A 14,306-nucleotide genomic window follows, 5' to 3' on the forward strand; every position below is an offset into this window, starting at 1 on the left:
TTAGAGCACTTTATCTATTTGCATCTGTAATTTCAATTAAAGTGGCCGTTTTCTCAAAATCTTTCTACGTTTTTCCTCCTACATTGAGCCAGAAATCTCCACTTCAGTAACATTTACATACAAACTTTACAGTTTTATTCTTATATATATTTTGAAGTTTTTTACAAAGGGGTTTGTTCATATATAATTTTCCAGATTTTATACAACATTTTATTCCTAATTTTTTTTTTTTTTGCTGTTGACAGTATTTTCTGATTTCTGATAGAGATATCCAAAATCCCCTCTGTAAAAACCTTTGGCTCTAATATATCAAATAAATGAAACAATATTTTTTTAACCTGACTTCATCCATTGTTCAGATTTTTATTCTAGAAATGTATGCAAATTAGTGCATATTTAATTAGACAATATTAATGTAATCAATCAACTGGTGAAGTATGGTGATATTTATTAGTTTTTTTCTTTTTTTTTTCTCTTCACCGGGGGTGTCTCGCCTTAATAATTGTTTTACACATTGATTATGATTTCATTACAATCTTCAAGCATAAGAAAACATTCCTTAATCTGTAAGATTTCTGTTCTGGTTTTGAAAATACACAACCATTCAAAAGTTTGGGATCAGGAAGATTTTTATTTTTAAAGAAATCAATACTTTTATTCAGCAAGGATGCATTAAATGGATCGAAAGTGAGAGTAAAGACTTTTATAATTGTACAAAAGACTGCTATTTCAAATAAATGCTGTTTTTTTTTAACTTTCTATTCATCAAAGAATCCTGAAAAAAAATGTATCATGGTTTCCACAAAAACATTAAGCAGCACAATTGCTTTCAGCATTGATAACAATCAGAAATGTTTCTGGAGCACCAAAATCATCATATTAGAATAATTTCTGAAGAATCATGTGACACTGAAGACTGGAGTAATGTTGCTGAAAATTCAGCTTTACCATCACAGAAATAAAAAATGTACTACAATAGAATACATTTATTTTAAATTGTAGTAATATTTCACAATAATACTGTTTTTACTTGCAGCCTTGGTGAACAAAAATATTTATTTCAAAAACATTTTAAATATATTATCTATCCCAAATTTTTATACAAGTAACGCAATAGTAGTAATGTAATGACAACAGATAATTTTCATCTTAAACCAAGTCATTAATTGGTTTTATCTCAATACCATTATCTTAGGTCACCAGCAATGCCTAACATTTTGATAAAGGAAGATTCAAAGGCAAATATTTCAGTCAGTTAAGTAGTCTATGACACACTCAGCTATTCTTGCTAAAGGCACTTATTAGTCAAGGATTTCAATTCACAACCAAAAGTGGTACACTTTAATTAACTACAACTAAAATGCCCTCACCAATACTTGAATTAATAATTCAAAACAGTCTTAAATAAGTCTTTAATGCAATAGACTTTAAATCCCACTTGACTTTCCCTGCAGCAATTACAAATGAGAGTTGAATGCATTGGACATATCAACTTAAAAGCCCAGAATCATAGTCGACCTCGACTGAAGCACACGGTGATTCACAAGGGAGAGGGTCATTTTTTTCTGAAAAGCCCCCCACACTCACTCAATAAGACAGAAATGGAGTTCAAGTGCTCAGATTCCCACACTGCATCACTGGCCACAAAGTTTAATGTTTCTCCAGTCAGACTCTTTGGTTTATAGGCGTGCTTTAGCTTCATTACACTCTATGATACCATCAGACAGGAGCTGTTCTATTTGCGCTTGCTCAAACCCGTACTCCTTCAGCACAGCGCGAGTGTGCTCTCCGATAAAGGGGTCACGGGTGCGGCAGGCCTCCGCAGGGGAGCGGGACAGAACGGGTGCAGGTCGGGGGCTAATTTCCCCCTGAGAGTCCTTGAAGAATGATCCCCTTGCCTGGTTGTGGGGGTGAGAGAGTACCTCATCCAGTGACAGCACAGGAGTGACACAGGCATCTGTCCCATCGAAGATCCGACCCCACTCAGCTTGCGTTTTGGTGGCAAACACCTGGGTGAACGTCTGCCTGAGCTGCGGCCAATCAGATACACTCATTTGTGAGGGCAGGTCAGCATCGTCCAAGCCCAAACCTGTAGTGAAAGAGAATTAAGGAGATAAAAAGGAGATTAAAAAAGAGGAAAGAAATCAATAAAGGACAAGGTCCAAAGACATCACGAAGGACTATGAATCCAGAATCCATTAAACACAACAATGGCCACAGTAGGTGACTTTTAAAGAAATGTTCTTCTTTTGAGGGTCAACATGAATAGCAATAGAGTCATGTGGTTTCAAAGCAAGATTGAGTACGCTACATTTGCACTTGGGTCATCAAGATGTGGGGTGAATCCCTGTGCACATACTAATAAAGCCTCCTGTGGCTTCTCCCTAATCTTTGTATGCCTGGGCAAAATTGACAACCGTGTAGCCAGACCAATGTGACCCTGGGAATCTTGTGGTTAAACATGTCAATTGTACTCAGACATCTTTCAGGTTACAGATTTATTTCAGGTGAATTGAAAGCAGCTAGAGGAAAAAAAAAAAAATGAAAAAAAAATAAAGAAGAAGAAAATGATCTAATGCAAAAAATAAAGAACAGAAATAACAGAAATAGGAAAATAAAAGAATACATACAAATTAAAAAATGCATTAAAATGCATAAAATGCAATAGAGATATACAGAGATAATAGAAATAAGACCATAAAATGCAAAAATAACAGAATATTTCTATATTGAAAATAAAATGCAAAAACAAGATAAAATAATATAAGTATTAAATGAAAAGAGAATAAATAAAATTGAAAAGAATATGAAATAAAATCTAAAATAATAATAATTTATAAAATTAAACCTAATTAATAAAAATAAGTAGAATAAGTAGTAACAAAAATAAATAAAAATGCTAAACTAATGCCTGGGGAAAATATCTTAATTAGATCTATTTGCACATAATTGTTATGATGAACATAATGTGCAGTTCTTTTGGAAATTTTAAGTGTGTTTTGCACTCCAGCCACTGAAGTTGCCAGGTGCATATCAGGCAGCATGAATTAAACACCACATGGCACAATATCCAATAAGATGTCAAAAGCTCTTCCTAAGGTTGTCTACAAATATGCCAGTCGCTATTAAGACATCTATGGTGACCCAAAAGTAGAGCTGCACGATTCTGGCTAAAATGAGAATCACGATTTTTTTGCTTGGAATAAAGATCACGATTCTCTCACGATTCTAAAGCTTTTTATTATTTTAAAGATATACAAATCCTGAACATTATGTTACCAAACAAGATAGAAACAAAATAAGACATAATACTCTTGCTTTAGTCCAATTTAAATAAATGCAGTAAACAAAAAGAATGTAATATTTAAATAAATAAAAAATGACAATTAAACATTGACAACATTCAAAGGTATTATGCCAGGCTGACCTATTAAAGATTCTTAGCAATAAACACTAGCCTATCAACATTTTTTGGGTATGGTGTTGTGTTGAATAGCGTTTTATAGACATTTGTTTCGTCTGGCCGCTGGTGCTTTGTGATTGAGCAGTTTTGTTTTTAACCATCTCATACTATAGTTTAAGATAAGTTTTTAATTGAGATAAGTTTTATAATAACTTTGATTTTCATTTATTACTTAAAGCTCACTTGAAGTTTTTCGATAGCTAGCCTACTATATTAAAAACTACTAGCCTAACTGATAAAGTTCACACATTATTGAGTGAACAGTCAGTAATAAAATAAGAACAAATAGACAAATTACAAGCAGAGATGAATACTAAATAACAAAGTTTACAAAGTCTAACAGTATATTCAGGTACAAAAATTAATAATTAAGCCTAAATGTAAAATAACACTATTTGTTCACTGTAAATTAAATATAGTTTAATCTTTGTTAAAGCTGTATTTTATTGTTTTATTTATATCAGTGAAACAGAAAACTAATATATATATATATATATATATATATATATATATATATATATATATATATATATATATATATATAGGGGAGCGCGGGGCACAATGTAACACAGGGCTAGTTGTAACACGCTTGTTTTAAATACTTCCGCACATGCTTGGATGACGAAACTTTGTGTATTTACTACCAAAAAAAATAAAATAATTTTGGCAGAATTTTTTTTTCTATATAGTGTTGATATGGCAATATCAACACTATATAGAAAAAAAAATTCTGCCAAAATTATTTTATTTTTTTTGGAAGATATCCATAGACATTTATTAAACCATAGCAAAAGTAAATTTCTTAAGTTAATTTTTAACTAATTATTTATTTGTTTTGAACTATGTTGTATAGCTGTGTTTTCCTGTGTTCGTAGTCAAAACATCAAAAATGAGTTTATATTTAATTATTAAAAATTGCCATTATTTTATATGAAAAAGTTTTTTAATTGTATTTTATTTAGAAAATATTTTAGTTTGTTTTGTATATATTTTTTTATTAGATCAGATAACATTTTAAGCTGTCATATGTTATGTTACAATGTGCCCCACACATGTTACAATGTACCCCACCTATGGGGCATGTTGTCACATTCACTTCCATTCTTTCGGGGTATATCAAGAAAAAAGCATATACTGTATTAATAAAACAAAAACACATAATTGTACTAGACATGTAGGAAATTAATGTGGGAAAAAATAAATACTCTGAACCATAAGTAGATTTACACAAACTGAGAAAGTCAAAAAGCGTTACTTTGTGCCCCGCTCTCCCCTATATATAATATTAAGTGTGTGCTGTCACTTTAAGACCGACTGCACGGACCGAAAGAAACTGACAAACATCCGTTTCTTTCTCAGCTGTTCACATATGACATAAACGAGAGAATACTTGTCGATACGGTCATTTAGACAATTGTGTGTTTATGTGTCCGTTCAACGGCAAGGAAACGTGAAAGAGGAATCAATTCTGCATTCGAGCACTGTCTGACAGGCGCGCCTCTCTCTCTCTCTCTCTCTCTCTCTCTCTCTCCCCCTCCCTCTCTGCGAAGCGCAAGTGTGTGTGGCGTTGTGTGCACAGCGAGTCGCGGTTTTCGGCTCTTCTTCCGCGATTAAAATGGTTTGAATGTGTAAATTGGCAAGACAGTATACACGTCCAAATTATAAACTTTCACTCTATGATGGTTAAATTTAGCAGTCAATCCGCGAATCTCGTTGAATATCATTGGCAGAATCGTAGAAATGCAGGATTAAGATCGCGTGGGTGGTTGAATCGAGATCGCGATCTTTTAACGATTAATCGTGCAGCTCCTTTTTTACAGTCAATGGCTCTACCCAAAAGACATTTCCGAATGAAAAAAAGAGTGCTAGATTATTTAGCAAGTTTAGATGCAGCAGGCTTACATGGTTAAAAATGAAAAAAAATTCAATGAACAAAACTACTAAAATTACATCATCTATTCTGAATTAGACAGCAAGCATTTACATCGCATTTCAGAGCATGAGAACATCAATCATATCCAGAAAATGACAGTAGGCCTATAGGACCATACTGAGAGGAAACATAAGACACTAACCCAGAATAAGCTGTTCATAGAACTGAGGCTCAATCGCCCCCACTGCCACGAACTTTCCGTCAGAAGTACGGTACGTATCATAGAACGGAGCACCACTATCCAGCATGTTTTCCCCACGAGGACGATTCCACAGGCCAAGGCTACGGGACTTCCACATGAAGGAGCCGACATATGCTGCACCTTCCACCTGCACATAATCCCAGAGAGGTGTTTTCATAATTATGTGCCATAATTCTTTCATATTGAACAGAATGTTTGGCATAAAGCAAATAGGTCCTTGAGTAGGACACATTACAAAGGGCTACAGAATACTGAGATGCAGGAGTTATTCATATTCATAAGGTTGCGTAATTTAGTTTACAATAAATTGATATGCAGAAATCTGTGTAGATAATCACATATTTACATGCATGAATGCAAGATGGAAATATGATTCAACGGGGGAAGATTTAAACAGCTTGGTAACAAGCACGCCACAGTGAAACAGCCTACCATTCCACAGAGGTTTTCAGTAGTTTGAGTTCCACATTATTGCACAGCAGGAGTCTAAAGGGGCCATATCATCAGTAATAAAATGCTATTTGACCTTTTATGCATAATAAAGCTTGACGTCCAATTAAAACATAATGTAACATTCAGATATTTTCTTCTCAGTCCAAAAATAGCATTTACAAAAATGTAGTTAATTTTGTGACACTATACAGAATTCATCAAACACGACTCTCAACGATTAGGGAGAAAAAAAGATTATTTTTAACAAGGTCCCTGAGCTTTTCAGTCTGATTTAAAGAGTTAGCGTGGCACATTTCAGCACTGAATTTGTGAAGCAGTTACAATGTAGTACAGTCTTCACAAAGGCTGTTATTAAAGGAGTGAGCAGGTAAACATATATCTGACACAACAATAAACAAAAAAGGGTTGTGCGAACAATGGCAAAGAAAGCAAATCATGCTGTTAATAACTTCACATGCAATGGTGACCTTTCTCAAAGGGGCAGCAGTAAAAAAAGCAGGCTGTTTACTTCAAGAGAAAGGGTGAAAATGGCCATGAAAAACTAGAATATGGCTGTCTGACAAATAATAATAAGTTAAATATGTATGATATGACCCCTTTAAAGAATTATAGCACTCAGATCTTAAAATAAATTACTTCTGATCGACAAAGTTGGCATCCAACATTTTTACAGATGAAAAGGAACATTTTTATAGGTCAAATCCTCCCAATTGATGCATAAAATATACATACATGCATTTCAAAGACTGTGACCTTGCAAGATTGACTTCAATATGGATATACTTCATATATTTCCCAGTGAACCCAGCCTTCAAAGAGATGCTGACAATCTCTATTTGAGCACATTATTGGCCTGACCAGCAAGAAGTCACACTCCCAGAAGATCACTGCCGCATGGCCTAGTACTGATGTTATGACTCAAAAAGTGATTTCTTCACACCTCTTCCTTTCATATAGTTCAGAGAAATATTAATGTGAAATATGTAGCTCTGGTTTTGTAAAAACAATAATGAGTTAATGTGTTCTCATTCTTCGACTCACCTGTTTACTGGATGTCAATGAAAAGATTATAGTGGTCAAACACTATTTGGGATTTTAAACGACAGCGTACAGTTCATAGCCCCAAACCAAATGCTAATGAAACACACAGGCTGCCTCTTAAATTTCCAGTAAGTATTTAAATATAAAAACGTTGAAAATTTGCAGGGTATAATACATCCAAACTGGCAAGTAAGTCTCTAAGAAACACTATGCTTGCCTTACAGGTTAATAACACTAACGTGGCCAAAAGCTGCTGTCAGTATCAAACGGCAGGTCTTATCAAAGAGTGGCAAGGTGACTCTCACGGGAGCATGAGATATCTTTACTGCCTAACAGGCAAACATCTAATCATCATTACCACAGCTCCCACACTGACATGCACGCCGCACACACGGCTAACCATGAGAACCTCTTCACTAGCTCTGCAGCTTTGCTCCAGGTCTGAATGTCTAATGCGAAATGTTCTTTAATACTGGATTGTCAAATATTAAGCTTTATATTTACACTGTTTATTTCCTTAAGGGCGTAAAGTTGCAGAGATCAGACTGTCAGAGCAAATCACATAACCTCAGTCGAATCAGAGCCCCATTGTCTAGTTGAGGTCTTCTAATGCATAAAAATGTACTCAGGGCTAAGTGAAATGTCATATTTAATTAACAAGAAGAGTAGCAGTTGCTAATTGTCATTATCTTCCAGCAGAGAAAACCTAGTACAGCGTGAACAAAACGGGGCACTTTAATGAACAATGTGCCAGCAAACCTTGAAATATTTTTGGTCCAACTGCTCCAACAAACACCAACTGGTCCAAAATAGACTTAATTTGTACTAGTCTATTCAACACGAAAAACCAAGACAGGTGATAATATGAGAACACACCTTTATTATTATTATTATTAATATGGGATTATTGTTATAGAGTAACTATTAATAAATATTAATAAAATATTGTAGTATTACAGCCCTTCTGATCAAACAGTAGAGCATGGCGGTAGTCACTTTGGATAAAAATGTCTGCTAATAAAATGTAAATGTAAAGTGGAATGTAATAAATATTACAATACTCCTTTATTATTTTGCTTGTGAAGTGATTCTGCAAAGGATTCAGAACCAACTTTGGATTGACAAACAAAACAGTCTTATATTGTAATATTATCCTTATACTGTAGTCATAAGAGACAATTTGTAATTGCTGCCGAACACATTCATTGTGTCTGCTAAACTGATACATGACATTAACTAACCACATAACTTTATATTGACCCAATAAATGTTTTTTAGCATTATCAGTGAATAAGTAGCTAGAAAATTATATTTATTTACAGTACACAGATTTGGAGGAACATTTAGGCTCTCAAGCACCCAATGGAGAATGGGTAAGAGCACGATATCCTTACTTACTGGGTCCTTACTTGGAAAATAACCACTCTTAAGGTGATGATACACAGGGCAACTTTTTGAGCAATGTTGCTGGGCAATGTTGCCATCAATAGGCAACCAGATGAGACACAGGGCCCACGACCAATCTAAATTATCCAGATATAAATGTATTGCCCATTTTCAATGGGAAAGTGCTCGAGCAACAATCGCTCAGCAAGATTGCCCAGCAACATTGCTCAAAAAGTTACCCTGTGTTTACAGTATTCACACATAGCTGTGCTAATGAAAACAGATAGTGCCAGTATAAGCAACTTGAAAAGAAAACCAAGCAATTATTGGAAATTCCAGATTGCAGAAAACTATTGACAGGCTGGTCAGAAAATGGGTTGATCGTGCTAAGATAAGCAAGGTTTAGAAATTGCCTCATTCCATGTAGTGATTGATCAAAACAGGTAGAGGAAAAGGTAAAGGAAAAAACAATACACGACTGAAATGAAAGCAAGCCAGCACAAGTGCTTCTTTTTCCAATAGTTCGCTTTAAAATGAGTAGCACACATTTTATCTAGCCGGCCCTGGAAACAATCACATTCAAAAGAGATTGTAGGAAACAGGAAATTGTTCTACTGTTAATTTAAAAAAAATCAGTAGAAACCAATTTTAAGATGAGGTGCAGTATCTCACCATGCTGGCATCAATGATCTGGCCTTGTCCCGACCGGCTCCTCTCCAGGAGAGCCAGCACAATCCCAAATGCACACATGAGACCTCCTCCAGCAAAGTCTGCGACTAAATTCAATGGAGCGTATGGTTTCTCTGAGCTACGGCCCAGCATGGACAGTAACCCTATTACAGAGAGAGAAGGACAGAGTCAGGCTGAGAATAGAAGAATGGCTAAATAATTACTGTAAAAGTTATTTTTAAAGCACAGTTGAAGGTCAGCTAAAAATGTCACCAATTAAGCCTCTTGCATCACAAGAAAGCATTTGTTTCAGCCCCCTGAGCTTTCAAACTAGATTTATTATTTAAGCCTGTATAGTGTTGTTAAGAAAATTGTTATATGGCATTATTGTTCTTTAGGCATTAAGTGATAGCATGTTTTTAACACGCATACACTTACCGAAGGCCAGTTTCCAAGAAAAGTATTGTAATTACAGATAGCTTACAAATGTGTATAGTACTGTCTGTTAGCATAGTTAAGGTCACAGCACATAGACAGTCAAGGCCTGTAAAAATGTAATCAAGCATGTGCATTATGCAGTAAATTGGTCTTTGTGCTATACATCCGTCAATTGCATCATTCTCGATTTTCACAACCTACTAACAGCACCTGAATGAAAAGAACACAGCTGTGCCATGGCAATGTACAGTGTTTGGTGTTGATAAAAAAAAAGCACAATATAAATGCATAATATGTTTCTAATTACTGTGTGGCAATGCTCAGATGTAAAAAAAATTGTTGTTTGATACATCAATGGTTCAAGACACCATCTAAATCTGGCACTGTTATTTTGCATGAAAAAGACACAACATTGAAATGCAGCTGCCAGGATGATATTACATTAATGCTTTAATGTAACATTTAATGCATTTGGCAGACACTTTGATACAATTTTGAATCAAATCCATGCCTTTGGTGTTGCTAGCACCATGCTCTAGTCTACAGTAATAATACCAATTCAAGTGTCCTTTATTTAAAGAAAGATAGCATGAACAATTCACAAGAAATAAGTCCTGTAATAACGGGGGGTTGGCATGAGGGAAGGACAACCGGTCACTCACACGAGAGCACATCAATCACAAACAACAACAACAATCTAACCATCCAATCAATTCCAGATAGACAAAATCAAGTCCCGCCCTACATTTATCTTGTTCGAGAAGCCGTTTCTTCAGAAGGGAAAAAAAGAATATTGCTACTTCCGTTTCATGCTGACTTTAAATTCTAATGTCTTATTTAAATGTTAAAAGAATAAAAGCTGTGAATAAGTAAAAATCATAAATAAAATAATATAAAATATAAACATTTTATATAAAATATTACTTTTTAAAATAATGAGCTATAAGTAAATCGTAAAATATTGAAAGGGAGAATTCATATAAAAAAAATCTTTAAAAGGATTAACAGCATAATTGCCATTGTCATTCTTTTGGCAATGACCCAAACCCTATGGTCTTCACTGGCCGCCCGCGATCATCGTCTACTTTTTTGACCCGCCCTCAAACACTGTAAATCACAACAGACTGGATCATCTGACCAATCAGAGCAGAGTAGGCTCGTGAAAGGGAGAGTTTTACAGAGACTAAATCTTCAAATGAACCATTTTTAGACTCTTTGAGAAATGAGGTGATGTGACGTGTATATTATTATAAAAGATTAAAGCGTTTTTTGACCTTTGATTCATGTAAATCCATTGTAGGAAACCTCCAAAACAAAATTAGGAACCTTTAAAATAGCATAATTGGGGCACTTCAATGTAACAATAAGAGGGAGTAATTTCTTTTGAAAGGCAGTTGCCCCTTTTGACACCTGTGTGTTGCTGTAACCCATTTCATCAAACCCTATTCAAGATGGACTTTGCTATAAAACCCCAATCATAAAATAGTTTCGAATTGGATCGCTAATGGGCCATTGGTGCTTAGACCCGGATAACTGCCACTTGTGGCTGCATTTTTCCTATTGTTTATACTTTTATTCTTTGTTTTTATTGTATTACTGACTGTTTACTTGTCTTCAATAATTGGTTGAGGACTTTATTAGCCTAGTATGAGTTTTTGTTATAAGATTTTGATCATATCACCCACTCCTAATTGTGTTAAATTATATCGATTACAACAGTGATCAAAAACAATTGTAATTATGATTTTTTCCATAGTATAGCAGCTCTACCCAAACTGTTCCATGGCTTCAGTCTGCAGCCAGACAAGTGCTGGTTTGCAGTCATTCCTCAATGTGGAGGAAACAAAAGTTAAACTCTTCTTGGTCAAGTTTCCAACTAAGACAGTTTGGACTACACAAAGCTCCATCTCTCTAATCTCCTCAAATTCAAAACCACTGTGCCTAGGGCATTCTGGGAATGCTTATTAGCCAGACTCCTTTGCACCTGTTAAACAGTGATCTTTACCTGACAAGGCCAGGTAGTTGATATCATGCCCAGCAGCCTTGGCGTAGGATCCGCTCTGACCATAGCCGGTGAGTCGAGCATAGATCAGGCGCGGATTCTCTTTTAGCAAGTCTTCAGGACCTAATCCCATCTTCTCCATAACTCCTTAATTATACCAGAGAGATTTAATAATGAGGCACAGAAGGAAAAAACCTTGAAGGTAAATAAATGTGGATTTAGAGAGCAAACTATTCTAGTTTGGATTTAAAATTAGGAAAGAAATGGCAATCATGCATTTAAATCAAGAACATATTTTTCCAACAATGCTTTCTTTAAAACAGCTGATATTGTTTAGACAAAGTTTATTTTTTGAATTTATTTTTAGATGTGTTTAACCATTATTATTATGTTTATTTTTTGTAATTACAGTTTATCAGAGCTGTCATAATAATTAAGATTACAAAATTTACAAAAAATAAAAAGCTGCTAACTTATTTAAAAAAAAGAAAACTAAATAAAAACAAATGGGCCTATATTTTTTTTTATAATAGTTTTTAATTTGTTATATTACTGTTGTTATATTTGTTATATATGGCACAAAAATAAATAAATAAATAAATGAATAAATCTGTCAAAGTGTCAAGAAATGTGGAACCATGTTTGCTTCTTTTAATTAAGGCACTGACCTTTACGGTAAGGCTCCAGAACCACATCTGACTGGACACACAGTCTTTTCAAAACAGCGACAGCTTTGGGACTCTTCAGATTAAAGGCCACTGATTGTTTGCCTCGTGCTTGAGTATCTACAGTCATTGACACCTTTGTCCGATCTACCCGGATCACCCTTGCGCCGAAGTCCGCAAGTATCATCCCGCAAAAGGGTGCAGGGGCTAGTCCTGCCAGCTCAATTACACGCAGTCCTGTCAGAGCCATAATGGATCCTGTTTATATATATAAATAATAATAATAATGTTACACGTGAAATAAATATATTCACATAATTATGCAGTCTGGGAGTGGTTGAAACACTCTAAAATATATATATGTACAATGTAATGCACAATATACCATGTACGAAAAAAGAAATCATATCAAAAAGCACCGTGCAAATGACAGTTGTTATTTGGGTCACAGTTCACTCCAGTTGTCTATTCCCAACTTATTATCAAACTGCTAAACTGGCAATGGCGCTAAATAAACAACATTTCGTTATGTGTGTTTTCTGTCCAAACCACCTTTTCATAAAAAGCATCAGACAAAACACTAGTAATTATGACTTTGAAATAAACTGCATACAACATACCGTTTAAAATTTGCACTTCGAACCAAACTGCCCGGCGCGTCTTTATGACGTGTGCGTGCGCATAGGATTATGGACGTTGTAGTTGTTGAAGTCTCTCAATTTCAATTTTTCAAATGAGCTTTATTAGCATGACTGTGTACAGGGGCGTCGGACTCGGGGTAAAACCACCAGTACTGATTACCAGGGCCCCAAGGGGAGAGAGGGCCCTTGAAAAGTCTGGAATATATTTTATTTTACCTGGATATTTTCATTTCCTAATTAAATTTCACAATGAATGTCAGATGAAATGTAAAGTTGGTGTATTCGCTGAATAACTTGTTTGATTGACTGACTGGTCCCACCCCTTGCTAATGCACCAAATGGTTTAGTCCATCTGCACGCATTTTGTTTATGTTAGTTGAGCATCTGGTGGAGCGCAAACTTATGCTGTAGAAATGTCTTTCTCAAAGAAAGCCAAATCAGACCACCAAAAAAGAAAGGAAAGACAGGAGAAGGAAAGAAAACAAAATGAGGGGAAACAATTGGTAACTGACTTATTTTCAAAGAAAGGTGAGCACAAACTAGAACACGAAATCTATAATGCTAAAATGCTTGAATATCTCTGCGATCGTTAATGCTAAAAATTAACTGAGACGACCCATTGAAAGAGCAGAATATACACTTTCAGATGATAATTTGGTTATACATGTAATCTGAGGTAAAGGCTAAATAAATAACTGTACACTAACAATGTTGTTTGCATACAACACACCATTATAATAGCCTAAATTGAAACCTGTTTAATTTTAAATTAATAGGCTATAATATCTCAAATTAGCAATAATTAGCAATTTTATAGCCTACATTGGGAGTTAGGCTATATATACAAATTGAGGAACATGGGGGCCCATCAGGACTGCCTATGCATAGGGCCCGGGATCTTGTGCTACGCCCCTGACTGTGTATCACAATGTCTCTCTCTCTCTCTCTCTCTCTCTCTCTCTCTCTCTCTCTCTCTCTCTCTCTCTCTCTCTCAAATATAAACTGTAGGCCTATATAACTGACAAAGTAGCATAAGGGATGGCATTATATACTGATAAATATAGGTTCAAAATAAATCATTCAATACAATTAAAAAAAATTATTCCATTGTGAAATTTGGTTAGGCTATACTACTAGAGGAATATTATGAAGGCATGTTTGTCAGTGTTAAAATTATACCATTTACAGAGTCAGATGTCCCACACATACATCCATGTATACATACACACATGCTCAAACATTTGGCTTGCACTGCTCCATCGTGGAACCTTAAAGGGTTAGTTCACCCAAAAATGAAAATTCTGTCAGTGTCAGTAATTACTCACCCTCATGTTGTTCCAACCCCGTAAGACCTTCGTTCATCTTCGGTACACAAATTAAGATATTTTTGATTAAATCTGAGAGCTGGATCAC

At 35.1% G+C, this 14,306-nt stretch overlaps 1 protein-coding gene across 1 annotated transcript; it reads right to left on the reverse strand.

Moving 5' to 3' along the window:
* Nucleotides 1-234: 234 nt before the first annotated feature.
* Nucleotides 235-12,921, reverse strand: amacr (alpha-methylacyl-CoA racemase). The gene is made up of 6 exons (XM_084136866.1): nucleotides 12,873-12,921; nucleotides 12,256-12,510; nucleotides 11,591-11,734; nucleotides 9,151-9,311; nucleotides 5,539-5,725; nucleotides 235-2,089 (listed from the first exon to the last, which is right to left on the reverse strand). The coding sequence occupies exons 2-6, from the start codon at nucleotides 12,500-12,502 to the stop codon at nucleotides 1,680-1,682; spliced, it is 1,149 nt and encodes a 382-aa protein (XP_083992992.1). The 5' UTR covers nucleotides 12,503-12,510; nucleotides 12,873-12,921; the 3' UTR covers nucleotides 235-1,679.
* Between the last annotated feature and the right edge of the window lie 1,385 nt (nucleotides 12,922-14,306).

Source organism: Abramis brama (genome assembly GCF_963993115.1).
Source record: "Abramis brama genome assembly, chromosome: 15".
NCBI classification, from domain to species: Eukaryota; Metazoa; Chordata; class Actinopteri; order Cypriniformes; family Leuciscidae; genus Abramis; species Abramis brama.

Coding starts and splice junctions, on each gene's coding strand:
- amacr (XM_084136866.1), bottom strand. CDS start 12,502: ATGGCTCTGACAGGACTGCGTGTAATTGAGCTGGCAGGACTAGCCCCT. Junction 11,735..12,255: donor TCTGGAGCCTTACCGTAAAG/GTCAGTGCCTTA, acceptor GGTATAATTAAG/GAGTTATGGAGAAGATGGGA. Junction 5,726..9,150: donor AGATCATTGATGCCAGCATG/GTGAGATACTGC, acceptor GATTATGTGCAG/GTGGAAGGTGCAGCATATGT.